Genomic DNA, 14,394 nt, shown 5'->3' on the forward strand with positions numbered 1-14,394 from the left:
GAGATTGTCACAGCCTTTGAATAAGGCACAGAAACCCCTTAAATAGACTCACAGATGTGATTAAACTTAGTATGAAGCTCCCTTTTATTTCATTTCTTACCACTCTCTGCTCTCTCTCAGCTCTCCCAGTTACCTCCCACGATTACTGTATGGGGCAGATGAGAAGTGAGAAAAAGCTCTGTTCTCACCTGGAATTTGCAGCCCTGGTTCTCCTATTCTAGCCACATGTGGAAACCTTAATGTCATGCAGACATTGATAAGGACCTTTAGTCTTTTCATACTGAAAACCCATCTCATCTGCTGCCGGTCAGTGAACATCTTCCCAGCGAGGCTCACTACAGAGATGAGGGAGCCTCACGTCCCACCTGTCATATTACACGACAGTTTTCAGCCCAAAGCAACACACCTGTAGATACTCTAGTGCTGACAGACACTGATAGCCTTGGGATTCTTTGCCAAAGAATCAGTTCCCCCTGGGAAGATAGGTCACCTAGGAAAACCGGGTGCTGTATGCTGTGCAATGGGAAGAATCTACCAAGTATCTCATATAAAAACATTAAAATAAGGGGGATTCCACTATCCAAGTTATGTTGCAGCAAGTCTAATGGCCACTAGCCCCCAGTACTGGACTGCTGTCACATGAAAATAGGTGAATTCTTAAATCAGAGAGTTGGCCTATTCACAGATATATCCACCTTTGGTTTTGGTTGACCCTTTCAAAATATGGTCATCTTTAAGATAGTCCACAAATACAGTCTATGGAGGAAGAAGTTGCTCCAAGCAAACGTTACAGAGATGCAACCCAAGCACATATATCAGGAGCTCTGCTTCCAGCTCTAGATCCAGAGAAGCAAATAGGTATCATCTCATCTAATTCACTGGTAGTGTTTCCTGGAGTTCTTTGCTGAGGAGGCTGTGAGATAACACATCAGAGCTTAGAGGGCAAGTATATTATGATTGATTACTGATGACTGCTATGGGTGTGCAGAGGGGACTTTATGGATTATTTGTCATCTCTGCTGTAGAGACTGTTCTAGGATTAGACAGCAAGGCAAATCCTTGATAACTCCCTGCTTCTACTCTTCTCCCATGCTATATGTTCACAGCAAAGGTATTAGGTGGTGACAGAATGTGTGTCTAAATAGAGGAGATTTTATCCTGATTGGTTTTATATAAATGTTTTGCCAGTTCACTAAGGAATCAGTGGCCTCATTTCCACATCAGCACCTGTGTCACCTCCACTGACATCTGCCCAGATAGAGTTATAGCCTGGCTGTCTCATTTCAGGATGCACCATGTGTAGGTCCCTTGAGGGACCAAAGTTGATGGGAAAATTGTCATATGTTTTTGCTATCAAATTTTACCTTCCAATAGTATTCAGCTCTGGTAAGCACTCTTTCTACCTTAATCTATTCTCTCCCTTCCCCACCCCGATAAATTGTGGCCTTCGGCCAACATGTAATATTTCTTTTCAATCTTAGGCCCTTCTGTTTTAGCCTGGAGAGTGAACACTGATATGTGGAAGCCTGTGCTGGGTTTAATTTGAGACTTTATCTCCATTTGCTCATCTGGGGTGGATTCATTCATTGATCCCACAGGTCCTCCTGCAAGGCTGTAGGAGTGTAGAGTTGGACTGCTGGGACGGAGATGATGGGATGCCCATCATTTATCATGGACACACCCTGACAACCAAGATCCCCTTCAAGGTAATGCTTCATAACTTTCTTTAAATCAGATCACAAAGAGTCATTATCTTCATTCGTGATTTAAATGAATGACTCTTCCAAGTTATACCTTAGTTTGGGAGTTCTTATCCTGGGTCTTAAGGCTTCCCCAAATTGTGTGGGATGTACACATGTTCATTTTCCTAGGAGTTGATCTAGAACTCTCCTTAGATTCTCATTTGACCAAAGTTTAGTAACCATTACCTTAAATTAGTTATCATGTAATAATATTGTTGAAATTTTTACATCATAAGATGATATATAAAAGGCAGGGTCTGTTCTCTTGCTGTAGGAATTAAAGGTCGTTTCTCCCGGTGTCCTGCTGACAAAGGCCAACATCATGTGTCAGGAGATGATTAAATGACATTATAAAGTAATGAGAATTGATTCCACCTAGGGAGATTGGCCACCCGGGAAGACTGGTTTCACTGTATTATTATTGCAAATTCTAAGTAGTTTATTTGTTCATTGTGCAATTACTGTCCTCATTCAGAGGGTCTTTGGCTGTAACATCATTTTTTTCTGAACCGTGGCTGGGCTGGAAGGAATTTTCTTAATTTCTGTCTTGTACGTGAAGATGGTGGCTAAAATGCATTTTCTTTTTAACTCATTTTCCTATTCAGCCCTCTTAAAACTTTTTGTACACTATATTGAGGGAAGGAGTAGTTGATAACTGTGTTTACATACATGCATAAATATATGTGAATATGTGATACATGTCTTATTGCCCCAAGTAGATTTGATTATAAACTCCTTGAAAGCAGGAAAGTATCTTACGCCTTATCATTTTTGATGCTGTAACTAAAACAGTGTCTTTTACTTATACTCAGTATATATATATATATATGTATATATATATATATATATTTGTTAAATTCAGGATACTGATAGCTGTTCCTCATAGTATGTGAACAATACTCAATATGAATAGTTTAATGTACTTATAGAAAATAGCCTGTTGCTTAACTTGAAAATACATTTGAAAAGATAAAAACCACTTTGGCCAGAGTCTTCTGCATAAACAGTTTAGATGCTTTCTGTGGCTGTAAATGCCTTGCCTTTTGACACCTTGGGCAGATATCTGAACTCTCATGAGCTGTTTTGGCTCTCACAGGAAGTGGTTGAAGCCATCGATCGCAGTGCCTTTATCAACTCTGACCTCCCCATCATCATATCTATTGAGAACCACTGTTCATTGCCTCAGCAACGAAAAATGGCAGAAATTTTCAAGGTAAGGTATCAGCTAAATGACGGGATGGTATCTTGGCCTTTGTCTTGTGACTGTTGTTGAGCTTAATTTGGGGCCACTGTGGACCACACCACAGCTGGACCTCAGCTGTGAAGCGCGTACAGTTAAGGTCCCTCAGACCTGAGAAATAGGGATGCCCTGGGAGTTTGGGCTCTCTCTTGAGTGGTCCATCTTTTCAGCTGGAGTGATAGAAGCACTGTTCTGTGGTCTCCTGAGCATTTCCAGAAAACCTTCGGAGATAACAAGAGACCAACTTTCCAACACTTTTGGTACCACAAATCAGGGATGCCAGGATGTCACCTGTCAGTTGTATGTGGAAAAGCTGAAAATATCTCAGGGCAAATAAGTCAAATCTTCTTGGGGCCCAACTTCATAGATGGAGATCCAAGGTGGCGAAGAGGTTAGACTGGCCAGAATAGTGCTGTTAACACTCGGCTCTTCCTTATACAAGGGAAATATAATGCAGACAGATTTAAGGGCAAATACGCCATTATACTTCCTCCTTCCTCCACTGGTAGAGGCGTTTATGGGAACATGGCTCTCAGTGGGAGGGAGGGGCATGGCTAGAGGGAAATGTCCCCAAATACTAACGTCAACAAAACTAATTAGCCTTTCATGTTGCCTTTTCTTTGCCATCATTTAGAATAATGGTCTCTAAACTTTTTTGATTGCATACCCCATCAGTAAAATATACCGTGTATTCCTGTTGTGTGTGTATTGACTTATTCATAAATTATATACATATCCTACTTATTAACATATTTTATACATTAATTAAAACATGCAAAAATAGAACATAAAAGAGAGTAACATAGAAAGGATAAAGTAAAGAATAACTTTTAAATACTATTATTTATTAATGATACAAAAACCCTTTTGCTATTATAAAAAAATTTTTAAATAAACTTATTTATTTATTATCTAAATTTTTAGTGGGAGTAATATGATTAAATACACTTCATTATTTTGGAAATTTTTGTGATCACTGACTTGAATGTCTGGTTTTAAGTTTAGTTTATTATTTCAATATTTGGCTTTAACAGCTATAGTAGCTGATAAAAATGCCTTACAAAGATACCTGTATCCAGATGGAAAAGGGGTGTCATTAACTGCACTTGCTAAATCATGGTACTCATTTCTCAATTCCATTAATGAGGCAAAGGTTCTTATTGGAATTTGGCTAGACAATTTATATGTTTCCTGGTATCAATCAGCTTTTCTTATAAACTAATTGAAAAGGTGTTGCCTTTTTTTTTTTTTTTTTTTCGGTACGCGGGCTTCTCACTGTTGTGGCCTCTCCCGTTGCAGAGCACAGGCTCCGGATGCGCAGGCTCAGCGGCCACGGCTCACGGGCCCAGCCGCTCCGTGGCATGTGGGATCTTCCCAGACCGGGGCACGAACCCGTGTCCCCTGCATCGGCAGGCGGACTCTCAACCACTGCGTCACCAGGGAAGTCCGAGGTGTTGCCTTTTATATTTTTAACATATGAGTTCAGACTCCAATAAATCCTTCATTTAGAGGATTTTTTAACCATTAGAAAATCTGCTTCCAGGTAGCCTGAGTGTGCATACATAAGAGTTTTTATGTTAACACACATTGTTTCCTACAACAAAATCACATCACAATAGAAATATTTTTAGACAGCTGTCTTTACTCTTTCCAGAACACAGATTTTATCTAAAGAGCAAATACGTTCAGGCTTCCCTGGTGGCACAGTGGTTAAGAATCTGCCTGCCAATGCAGGGGACACGGGTTCGAGCCCTGGTCTGGGAAGATCCCACATGCTGCAGAGCAACTAAGCACTAAGCCCATGCGCCGCAACTACTGAGACTGTGCTCTAGAGCCCACGAGCCACAACTGCTGAGCCCGCGTCCCACAACTACTGAAGCCCGTGCGTCTAGAGCCCGTGCTCCGCAACGAGAGAAGCCACCGCAATGAGAAGCCCGCGAACCGCATCGAAGAGTAGCCCCCGCTTGCCGCGACTAGAGAAAGCCCACGCGCAGCAACGAAGACCCAATGCAGCCAAAAATAAATAAATAAAATAAATATTTATTTTTTTTAAAAAGCAATTACTTTCTCACTCAGTGTTAAAACGTTACCCTTATCATATAGGAACAGATTAACAGTGATTTTATCATCATCATCATCATCGTCTGGTAACAAAGTACAGCTACCCACTATAAACACAGAAAAAGTCCGAAATTTTAGGATACGTTTTTTTTTTTTAAAGAAAATTGTATAACTTAGAATACTCCTTTAATTTACTGCTTTCTCCTTATATAAAATGTGAGCTTCTATATGTTGTAAAAGATTTTCATAATCACTTTTCATCTCATTACAAAATATTTCAAAGAGAAGTCTTTTTGTGAAATTAACCACATGCCGTCACCAAAGCACCCAAACTGTCATCATCTCAATAAGCTGTTAGCAAACAAAGATGTGAGGGACTCACCTTTGCTCCCTCTGCGTCAAGAGATTCCCTCCTCGTCCCTCAGGGACCTTCATGAACAGTGCCTGACATACAGACTGAGGGTGCCATTTTCAGTCTGTACGTTAAGCACTAATAAGCTTCCATTTTGTTCTTTTTTTCATTAAAAAATAACCAGAAATGGAAACTGACATGTTTTCTACCCTCACCCCAAATGGGTCATCCTGTGCCTTCCCCCACCACCCAGCTCCTTGGGGGATACGCATTTCCCTTTGAAGACCAGTGCTCAGAAAAGCTTTATGAGAATGCTGTCTGTGGTTCCTTATACTCAGTGGTGACAAATTCTCCCTATTATTTTTCATTTTTGTCCCCACTTCCTACCTACTTCAAGGTTTGTATCCTTGTGACTTCTTACCCATGTCTGGAACAGACCATATTCTACAAATCACAGCCTCTAACTGAATATCTTTTTCTTCTTTAGTACATCAGACCCCAGAGTATTTTTCTAAATAGTTAGAGCTGGGCCCCCCTGGAGAGGGGCCTAGACCCCTCCTCCTGGCCTTCTAACCACTTCCCTTCTTTCCAGTAAGAAACTATTCAGGGCTGGGGGGCGGGGGACACACAGATACAACATCTTTCCTAGTTTCTCTTCCTAGGATTTTTAGAACAATTCAACTGGGCTGAAATATCTAGCTAATGATTCAGGTATAGATAAAGGGCATTGATTACTTGTTTTCCTTTATTGTTTTTAGACTGTGTTTGGAGAAAAACTGGTGGCTAAATTCTTATTTGAGAGTGATTTCTCAGATGATCCAATGCTTCCCTCACCTGACCAACTCAGGAGGAAAGTACTTCTCAAAAATAAGAAGTTAAAAGCCCATCAGACACCGGTGGATATATTAAAGCAAAAGGTACTGTCTTATTAAAGAAGTTATGAGTATGCTGTGTGCCCAGAACAAAGAAATTCATGTCATTCTAACCTTTCAGATGACTGATGGGTAACCAGTTTTTGAAGATTCAGTTTCCCTGAATGATACATGTGATTTTTGGCTTTCCACTGAATAGACTGATAAATACTCTTCCCACTTACATAAGCTTTTGTTTTGAAAAATTGATGTAGAATGTACCTCATTATTTAATTTATTCTGAGCAGGATAATAAGTGACTCTTGTCTCTGGGCCTGGGCTTCACCACTGTCAATCCCACAGTGGTCGCTATAGTCCGCTTTAAGAAGAGTCCCCTGTCGGGAGAGCACTTGGACATGGGGTTATGACTCCTGAGGTCAATAGTAGAACCCCAATAGCAGCAGCCCTGTGCTCCCAGCATGGAAGTTGGCACAGTGTATCACTGTGGCATATGGACCCCAAGGCACTTCTGTACCTGCCTCACCCATGGAGATCTAGTTCCCGAGCACCACAGACTTGCCTATATAGGAGGGCCCTCAGCCCAAGGATCTGTGAAAAAGTTCAGGTTCAGGACCACTGAGTCCATATGCCAGGTTGAACTTACTCATCCCACAGACTGACAGCTGCCAAAACTATTTGTCCTATTTAGGAGAGCGCTGTTGGCCCTGAAACACCACTTTTGAAAATTACAGCAACCAAGAGTTGCTGCATGAACCTCAGCCCCCCGCAGGACTAGAATGGTGCAGCCCCGGCCGCGTGGACAGTCCAAAGTAAAACTAGGTCACGGCCTAGAGCTTTTAATTTCTCTCTGAGCATCACCTCCAAGCCTCCAGGCCCTACTCCAGCTCTGCTTTAAGTGGTTCCCAGAGAACAGATGGATTCTATGAGCCCAACAGATTTGGAATTTTTGTCCTAAGTCATTGATTAAAAAATGTCAAGTCGAGCTGTACAGCAGAAACCAACACAACATTTTAAATCAACTATACTCCAATAAAATGTTTTTTTTTTTAATTTCAAGTCAGATTGAGTCGAAAGTCCAGTTTGACCTAGTTGAGTAGTCTATTTGGAACAATCGTCTAATCTTCACTTCCATTAAGAATGTTTGGATATTCTTCCATCTGTGGATATGCTTAGATTTGTGAATCTTAAGACGTGATTTCCAGAAGTCAATGCTCAGGGTCTGACAGAACAAGGACCGTGAAATCATCACCTCTCTTAATTTGAACTTTATACCTCAGTTAACACAACCTAGAACTGTTCTCGCTATTGAAATTCTTTAATGCCTACCAGGCTCATGTTGAGTTTGTGGAGAGCAAAGAGTTCAGTTATTTTCACAGGACTAAACTTATGCCTAGTCTCCCCATTTTTCCAGGTTTACAATTAATTTTAAACTTTTGTGTAGCAGGAGTCTCACATTTATCTCTGTTAAACTTGCTCTTCTTGGTTTTGGTTTGTTATTATAGCATACAAGGTTCTTTGTGGATTTTGACATCTGTCATCCAATTATTTATTAGCAGTTTTCCAAATTGTGCCTTCACCCAAGTTGCCCTTGAGCCGGACGGCCAAGTGGAGAGCCCTGTGGCCCTTCTTGCAGGACCTCCCTCAAGTTTAGGTGATTATCACTCTTGTCTGGTGCTCTCTTCTCTGAAGCCAAGACTTCTGCAGAATCTGCTTCAACCTCTTTCTTTATAGAATAGAAATTGAGATCTAGGCATTTATGGGACTTTCTCCAAGCCACCCAGTTCATAGTGGCAGAGCCAGGATTCTGATTCAGGTCTTCAGGGAACACCTTGTCAAAGACAACACCGAAGTAGGATACGTTGATAACAATCACTGGGGCATTTTCAAAGACACAGATTCTTAGGTCCCAAATCTGCCCAACTACATCAGGATTTCCATAAGGAAGACTTGGTAATCTGTTTATTTAAAAATAATTCTTATCCCCCTGAAAGTTGGAAAATACTGCTTATCTATTATTTCCCACAAAGTGAGTTACCTTACCAGCAAAGTCCAAAGAGGTTACTGTGTGGAAGATTTGTTCTTAGTAAACCTATGCTGCTTCTTGCTAATCGCCTCTTTATTTCCTGTGTTCTCACAACCAAATAATCCATTCTGAGATTCTGTCAGGTATTACTTTGACACTTTCTACCATACAACTTCCACAACTTGCCTCTTCCTCCTTTTGGAAAAATGAGACAATATAATCCCATTTTCAGTTTTTTAAAATCGCTTCCAGAGCCCCGTGATTTCCCAAGGACTACTGACAGTCATATCTGCAAGACCTTTTAATTGCCTGGCAGGTTGTGGGTCTGGACCAGGTGATCTGAGTTCACACGGGGTTGGGTGAATGCATGCCAGGAGCTCCAGTGTGCTCAGACCAACCCTCCAACTTAGAAGGTCTGGGTCCTTTCTGTGCAAGGAGCTCCCCCTCAGCAAGGAGGCACTGACTCCGAGCAGGATTTCTGAAGCCCTCCATCTGCCTCAAGCTTGCGCTAAGGCTCTTGCCGAGGATCCTTAACTACACCCCGCCAGATCACCAGTATTCTGCCCTTGGTCTCCTGAACTCCAACCTGCTAGACTCAGTTCACGCTCAGTGACAGGTGCTGTGCTAGGGGCTGGGGGAACAGAGCAAGTGAGACATGGCTCCTGCCTGGACCCATGTGAGCCAGTTCTTCACCTGACACCCCACTCTAACCCCCGGACCTATATCTGAATTGCTTTCATCAAGGGCTGGGGTCCTGTTCTTCTGCCTCAAAATAAGTAGGATATGGCAAAGAATAAGGAAGTCAGTTCTTGGCTGGCACTGGGCCACCTGCCCCATACTTCCTGCACTGGGGGAAGTACCTGAGCGTCGAAGGGACCTTGACACTCCACCTTCTGACATTTGCTGGTAGTGGGACTTTGAACGGCAGCACCCCCATTACTAGTTCTCAAAACCTTCTGTCGGGGGCCCACCAGGCTCTTGGCATCATCATTCTCGGTTTACTGCAGGAAGGCCCTTTGCTTATCCAGGACAGATAGACTTGCTTTTGTAGCTCACTTGTGCCTAGAGCAGATTTCCCAAAGCTTGGAAGAACGCTACTCCTGTGAGACACTCTGAAAAAAGAAAAGAAAATTTTCCTGGTTAAATAAGTGTGGGAAATGCTGCACTGCAGATCTTTGAAGGACCGTGATGCCCTTTAGCATATTTAATGAAGGCTCTATGAAACTCAGTTTCTGTAAGATGCTGTTTTTAAACTTCCATTGTGTTTTGTGGTTACCGTAATTCTCATTTTTTTACATAACAGCTATTAACACGCATGGAGCTAGTGTTCCATAAAAACGTTGAGCCTAGACAATGCCCAGTTATCTGGAGTAGACTGCATGTAAAAGATTTATCTCGATATCAACATAGCCTACATTGTATCTTCCTTATGTATATATTTTTATTATAAAGGTAATATAACCACATTTCGGAAAGCTTAAGGAAGAATTATTTTAAAACACACATAATTCCAAAGCCAAACACAACTTGTATCACAAGGATTCTTAACCTTAGTAATATCCACAGACAGAATTCAGGGGGTCCATGAAATTAGATGAAAAAAATTAAATTTTTTTTTGGCTGCGCCATGCAGCTTACAGGATCTTAGTTCCCCAACCAGGGATTGAACCCGTGCTCCCTGCAGTGGAAGCACAGAGTCCTAACCACTGGACCAATAGGGAATTCCCGAAAAAAAATTACATCTTCATTTTCACTAACCTCCAGCTGAAAGTTAGCCTTTCCTCTGATTATAAATGTAGGGAACAAACCACAGTAAAGTTGGCAGCATCTATGTCTCTGTCACCAGTAGAAATCACAGATGTTTCATATTATATCACAGTTGTTGCTAATATCTCCAAGAATTATTTGTGCTCATCACTATTTCAGAAACGTTACTTGACCTACCATTATATATTTTTACTATGTTAATAAATAAACATATATTCCTATAGCACAAATTTTTTTAAGATTTAATAACTGTATCAACATTCTTTTTTTCCTTTGTAATCTTATGTATTTTGTTCTATGCATTTAAAATATCATTCTGAGAAGGGACCTTACCTCACCAGACTGCCTAAGGGGCCTGTGCCATAAAAACAGGTCAAGAATCCCTACCGTATTAACATTTAATAGCTAGCCTTTTATGCACATCATTTTATATAATTATAATCATTATATGTAGACAGAAAGATAGTTATTGAACAAAGGATATAGAATTATATATATATGCATAGATATATATATGTATATGCTTACATGTCTAAATATTATTTATATCTATACACACACACAAAATTCTGTATCCTTTGTTCAATAAATACATATCACAATTATTTGTCCAGTCTTATTCTCTCAAGCAGATACACCATAGTTTACTGACGTCATTCCTCTATTGTTGAACTTTTAGGTTGCTTCCTGTTTTTAATTCACGCAAGTAACTTTGCCTATATTTTGGACTATTTCCTTATGCTAGGCTCCCAGATTTATATTTATTCTTGTGTCCTGTGATATTCCTTCACAGTAATTGTAGTCAAATGTAGAAGCACATGACCTCCCCGACAGCACACATCAATTTTCCAGAAATCTCTAGGCCTATTTTGTTAATCTGACTGACGGTTCAAATAAAGATCTGTTGAAAAAACTTTATTTAAACGAACTATTCTTTTAGTCTCATCCATAGGGATTCTAACATTTTTCTCAAGGTCAAAGGCCTTTGATACTATTTTAAGAAGGGGGAAAAAACCCGGTTTCTTAGCAGAGATTTACTTTTCCAAAATGGATGGGCTGATTTGCTTCTTCATCATTTGGGATTGATGGTGGTTCTCTGAAGCACCCAGGTTTCTCCTGGTGGGGTTGTCCTAGGAAACCTGGATGGCTGGGCACCACACACGATTCCTTGTGATTGTTTCCTAAAAGCTCCTGGCTTCCTCCTGTAGGGACGTTAACATTCACTTAAGCATTGACGTTGTGCTTTAAGTGACTGTAGAGTTTTGGGGCTTTTCTCAAATAATCAAAATTAGGTTAAGCCACTTTTTATGACTGTGGTAAGCCTTAGGTGGTCATTTGGTAAGCTATAAATGAAAGTTTAGTAGCTGGGCATCTGCAGTCTTTAATTGTTGATATGTTACAGGCTCATCAGCTAGCATCCATGCAAGCTCAGGCTTATAATGGTGGCAGTGCCAACCCTCCACCTGCTAATAACGAAGAAGAGGAAGATGAAGAGGACGAATATGATTATGACTATGAATCCCTCTCTGACGGTAAGAAAGCCAACCCTATGCTATACGCAGGGAAGTGCCTGGAAGATTTTTCTACTGGGTTTTTTGGGTGTCTTTTTTTTCTTAGCAATAGACTTAGCAATAAGTCTATTGCTCCATAGACCAACAATACTGATTGTTGTAATATTATCTAAGAGTTTCTGGAACCCTGCTGCTTAGTAAGAAGGACCAAGCAAGGAAAGGGATTCTGTCAGCCACTACAGACACCACTCAAGGAAAGAATAGGAGGGTGTGGGAAGCAATCCAGGGGTTGTTCCTAAATTAGTTTCTAGAGGAAGAGGTGGAATTACTGCAAAGAGACCCCGTTCCCACCCTTTCAGCATCTGGTGTAGCGGATGCTCTTGGCAGGAATTGTAGACGAGGGCTGACTCTTTTCTCTCCCCTGCACCACCTGCAGGGGGCAGCATCACGTTCCTGTGCTCTCTGCTGCTCCCCTTCACTCCCCGCCCCCCTTCCCTTGTTCTCACATTACTAAGCCAACCAGACATTTCCTTCTGACCCCACCGAAAAGATATGGGTGATGGCTAATGGTGCAATACAAAAAAGTCACATGAATGATGTTACTTACCTATTAAACGTGAAGGATTCTTCTTAGGAGATAATTAGGTTTCAGTTGTGTTTCATTTGCACTAAATTAGTGTCATTTGCTAGAGATTGCAAAATGTTTTCTCAGGTACCACTGCTGATGGTAGACTGTTTAATTTTGGCAACTTCTGAAAGACAAATATTCAGTAATGAAAAGAGACCAAAGTTCCTGTTTATTTAAACGTTATAAATGTAGACTATATTACTTCTCTGTAGGATGTTGTCTTGTTAACATGCAGATATGCCCAGACCAGCAACCGTTTACCACTTGCATTAAGAGAATCAAGCTACACTCCTTCAAATATCTGCTTCTCACGCAGCACGATTGTCTCCTGGTCGTGTTTGGTTTTGTGAACCTCCATCATAGCCAGCAGCTACAGTCCAACCTCTTTCTGCCCCCAAATACAATACTAGTCTCTGTCCATGTAATATTTGTCCTTAGTAATTGTTGATTGCTTCATATAATCAACTAAAAGCCAATGTACCCGACCTGAAGTCCCATCAGATAACACGAGGGCATATTCTCTAATGGGGAGGACAAAAGTGGGAGAAAATGGGAAAGAGTCAAGGTCATTTCTTGTATCCTATTCCTCAGAAGTCGTGGGAGTATGAATCTTTTTATATTGACTTATTCCTCCCCGTGGATCTCTACCACAGTCATGGTAATGTTGTTTCATAGAACAAATTTATTTGATAAGAAATGAAAACCACATTTAAGAAATCAACCAAATCCAGATGTTATCTGCCCCTGTGAGAAGTTAGTGCTCTGGAAGATAAATTCACTCTCTATCATAAAATACTTCTGTGTTTTTTTCTGTACTTTTGAAAACAGGAAAGAAAAGACTTTTCTTAATTATTAGTAATAGTAGTATAGGAAGTTTTGATATGCAGATAACAAAATGCATAGGGAAGGTGGGGGAAGGAGCTTTCTGATTTATTTTCAATTAGGAGGGTAAAATTTAAACCCTACCCCACTGAATCTCTAGGACAGTTGCACGCTTTTTAAAAACCCACATGTGCTGGGGTGGGGTATACATGGAAAGCACCCTCAGGTTCTGCTCCAATAGACTGTGAGACCTTGGGTCAATGTCTTTTCACCACTCTAGACTTTAGGCCCCTCAGAGGCATAATGGGAAGATTTTGTTACAGGTTGTCAGATGTTCTCCCTTCTAGCACTAACATCTATGATCTATGACAGTTAATTCCAATACCACCACATGATAATTTCCCATTTCATGAAAAGAGTCCTTTGACTGGCCGATTCCCAAATAGGCCTTGTAGTTGATTATGCCGGGACTTATTTAAGCTTACCCTATTAAGGCTTCCTGATGCTACTGTTAAATGCCAGACAGTCTTGCACTTTCGGTCATGGTTTGTGGTGCCGAGCTCATCCCTGCCTCCTTCCCTCAACCTTACTTTCTCTGGCTGAGATGAGAAGAAAACAGAAACCTGCTTGCTAAGGGTAGGACCATTCCCAGCTTCTTAGCAGGACCCCAAACGTTTCTAAGCTTCTTGTAATGATGGATCCCTTTGAGGATGAGATGGAAGCTGTGACCAGTCCCCTCAGAGAAATAAACATGGTCTCAAATTTCTACATAAAATTGCAAGAGTTTTCACAGGCCTTCTGAGCCCCTCGCAGGTACCTCAGGCTAGAAACCCGTCTCTGAAGTCTGGGTGGCCCAGTTTATCTCTGTGACAGCTCTAGTCCTCAGTTTTCACATATATAAAATGAGCAAATTCGTCTAAAACCTCTTTTGGCTATAAAAATGTGATAGTTCTGGGCTTCCCTGCTGGCGCAGTGGTTAAGAATCCACCTGCCAATGCAGGGGACATGGGTTCGAGCCCTGGTCCGGGAAGACCCCACATGCCTCAGAGCAACTTAAGCCTGTGCTCCACAACCACTGAGCCTGCGCTCTAGAGCCCGCGAGCCACAACTACTGAAGCCTGCATGCCACAACTACTGAAACCTGCACGCCTAGAGCCCGTGCTCTGCAACAAGAGAAGCCACCGCAATGAGAAGCCTGTGCACCACAACGAAGAGTAGCCCCTGCTCGCCACAACCAGAGAAAGCCCACACACAGCAAAGAAGACCCAACACAGCCAAAAATAAATAAAATAAAATACATTAATTTAAAAAAAGAACGCTTTAAAAGAAAAAATGTGATAGTTCCTAGGCACAAAATTACTTCCAGAAAATCTAAA

General features: G+C 41.2%; 1 protein-coding gene across 1 annotated transcript in view; it reads left to right on the forward strand.

The window, feature by feature from the left end:
• Positions 1-14,394, forward strand: part of PLCE1 (phospholipase C epsilon 1) — a 317,648-nt gene that overhangs the window by 268,756 nt on the left and 34,498 nt on the right. The window contains exons 17-20 of the mRNA XM_027112091.1: positions 1,599-1,706; positions 2,839-2,955; positions 6,154-6,312; positions 11,460-11,589. Of these exons, the coding sequence (XP_026967892.1) occupies positions 1,599-1,706; positions 2,839-2,955; positions 6,154-6,312; positions 11,460-11,589 (514 nt within the window). The remainder of the gene's footprint in view (positions 1-1,598; positions 1,707-2,838; positions 2,956-6,153; positions 6,313-11,459; positions 11,590-14,394) is intronic.

Source organism: Aethalodelphis obliquidens, unplaced genomic scaffold, assembly GCF_003676395.1.
Source record: "Aethalodelphis obliquidens isolate GAN/ISIS:26980383/991018 unplaced genomic scaffold, ASM367639v1 scaffold11, whole genome shotgun sequence".
In the NCBI taxonomy this organism is placed as follows: Eukaryota; Metazoa; Chordata; class Mammalia; order Artiodactyla; family Delphinidae; genus Aethalodelphis; species Aethalodelphis obliquidens.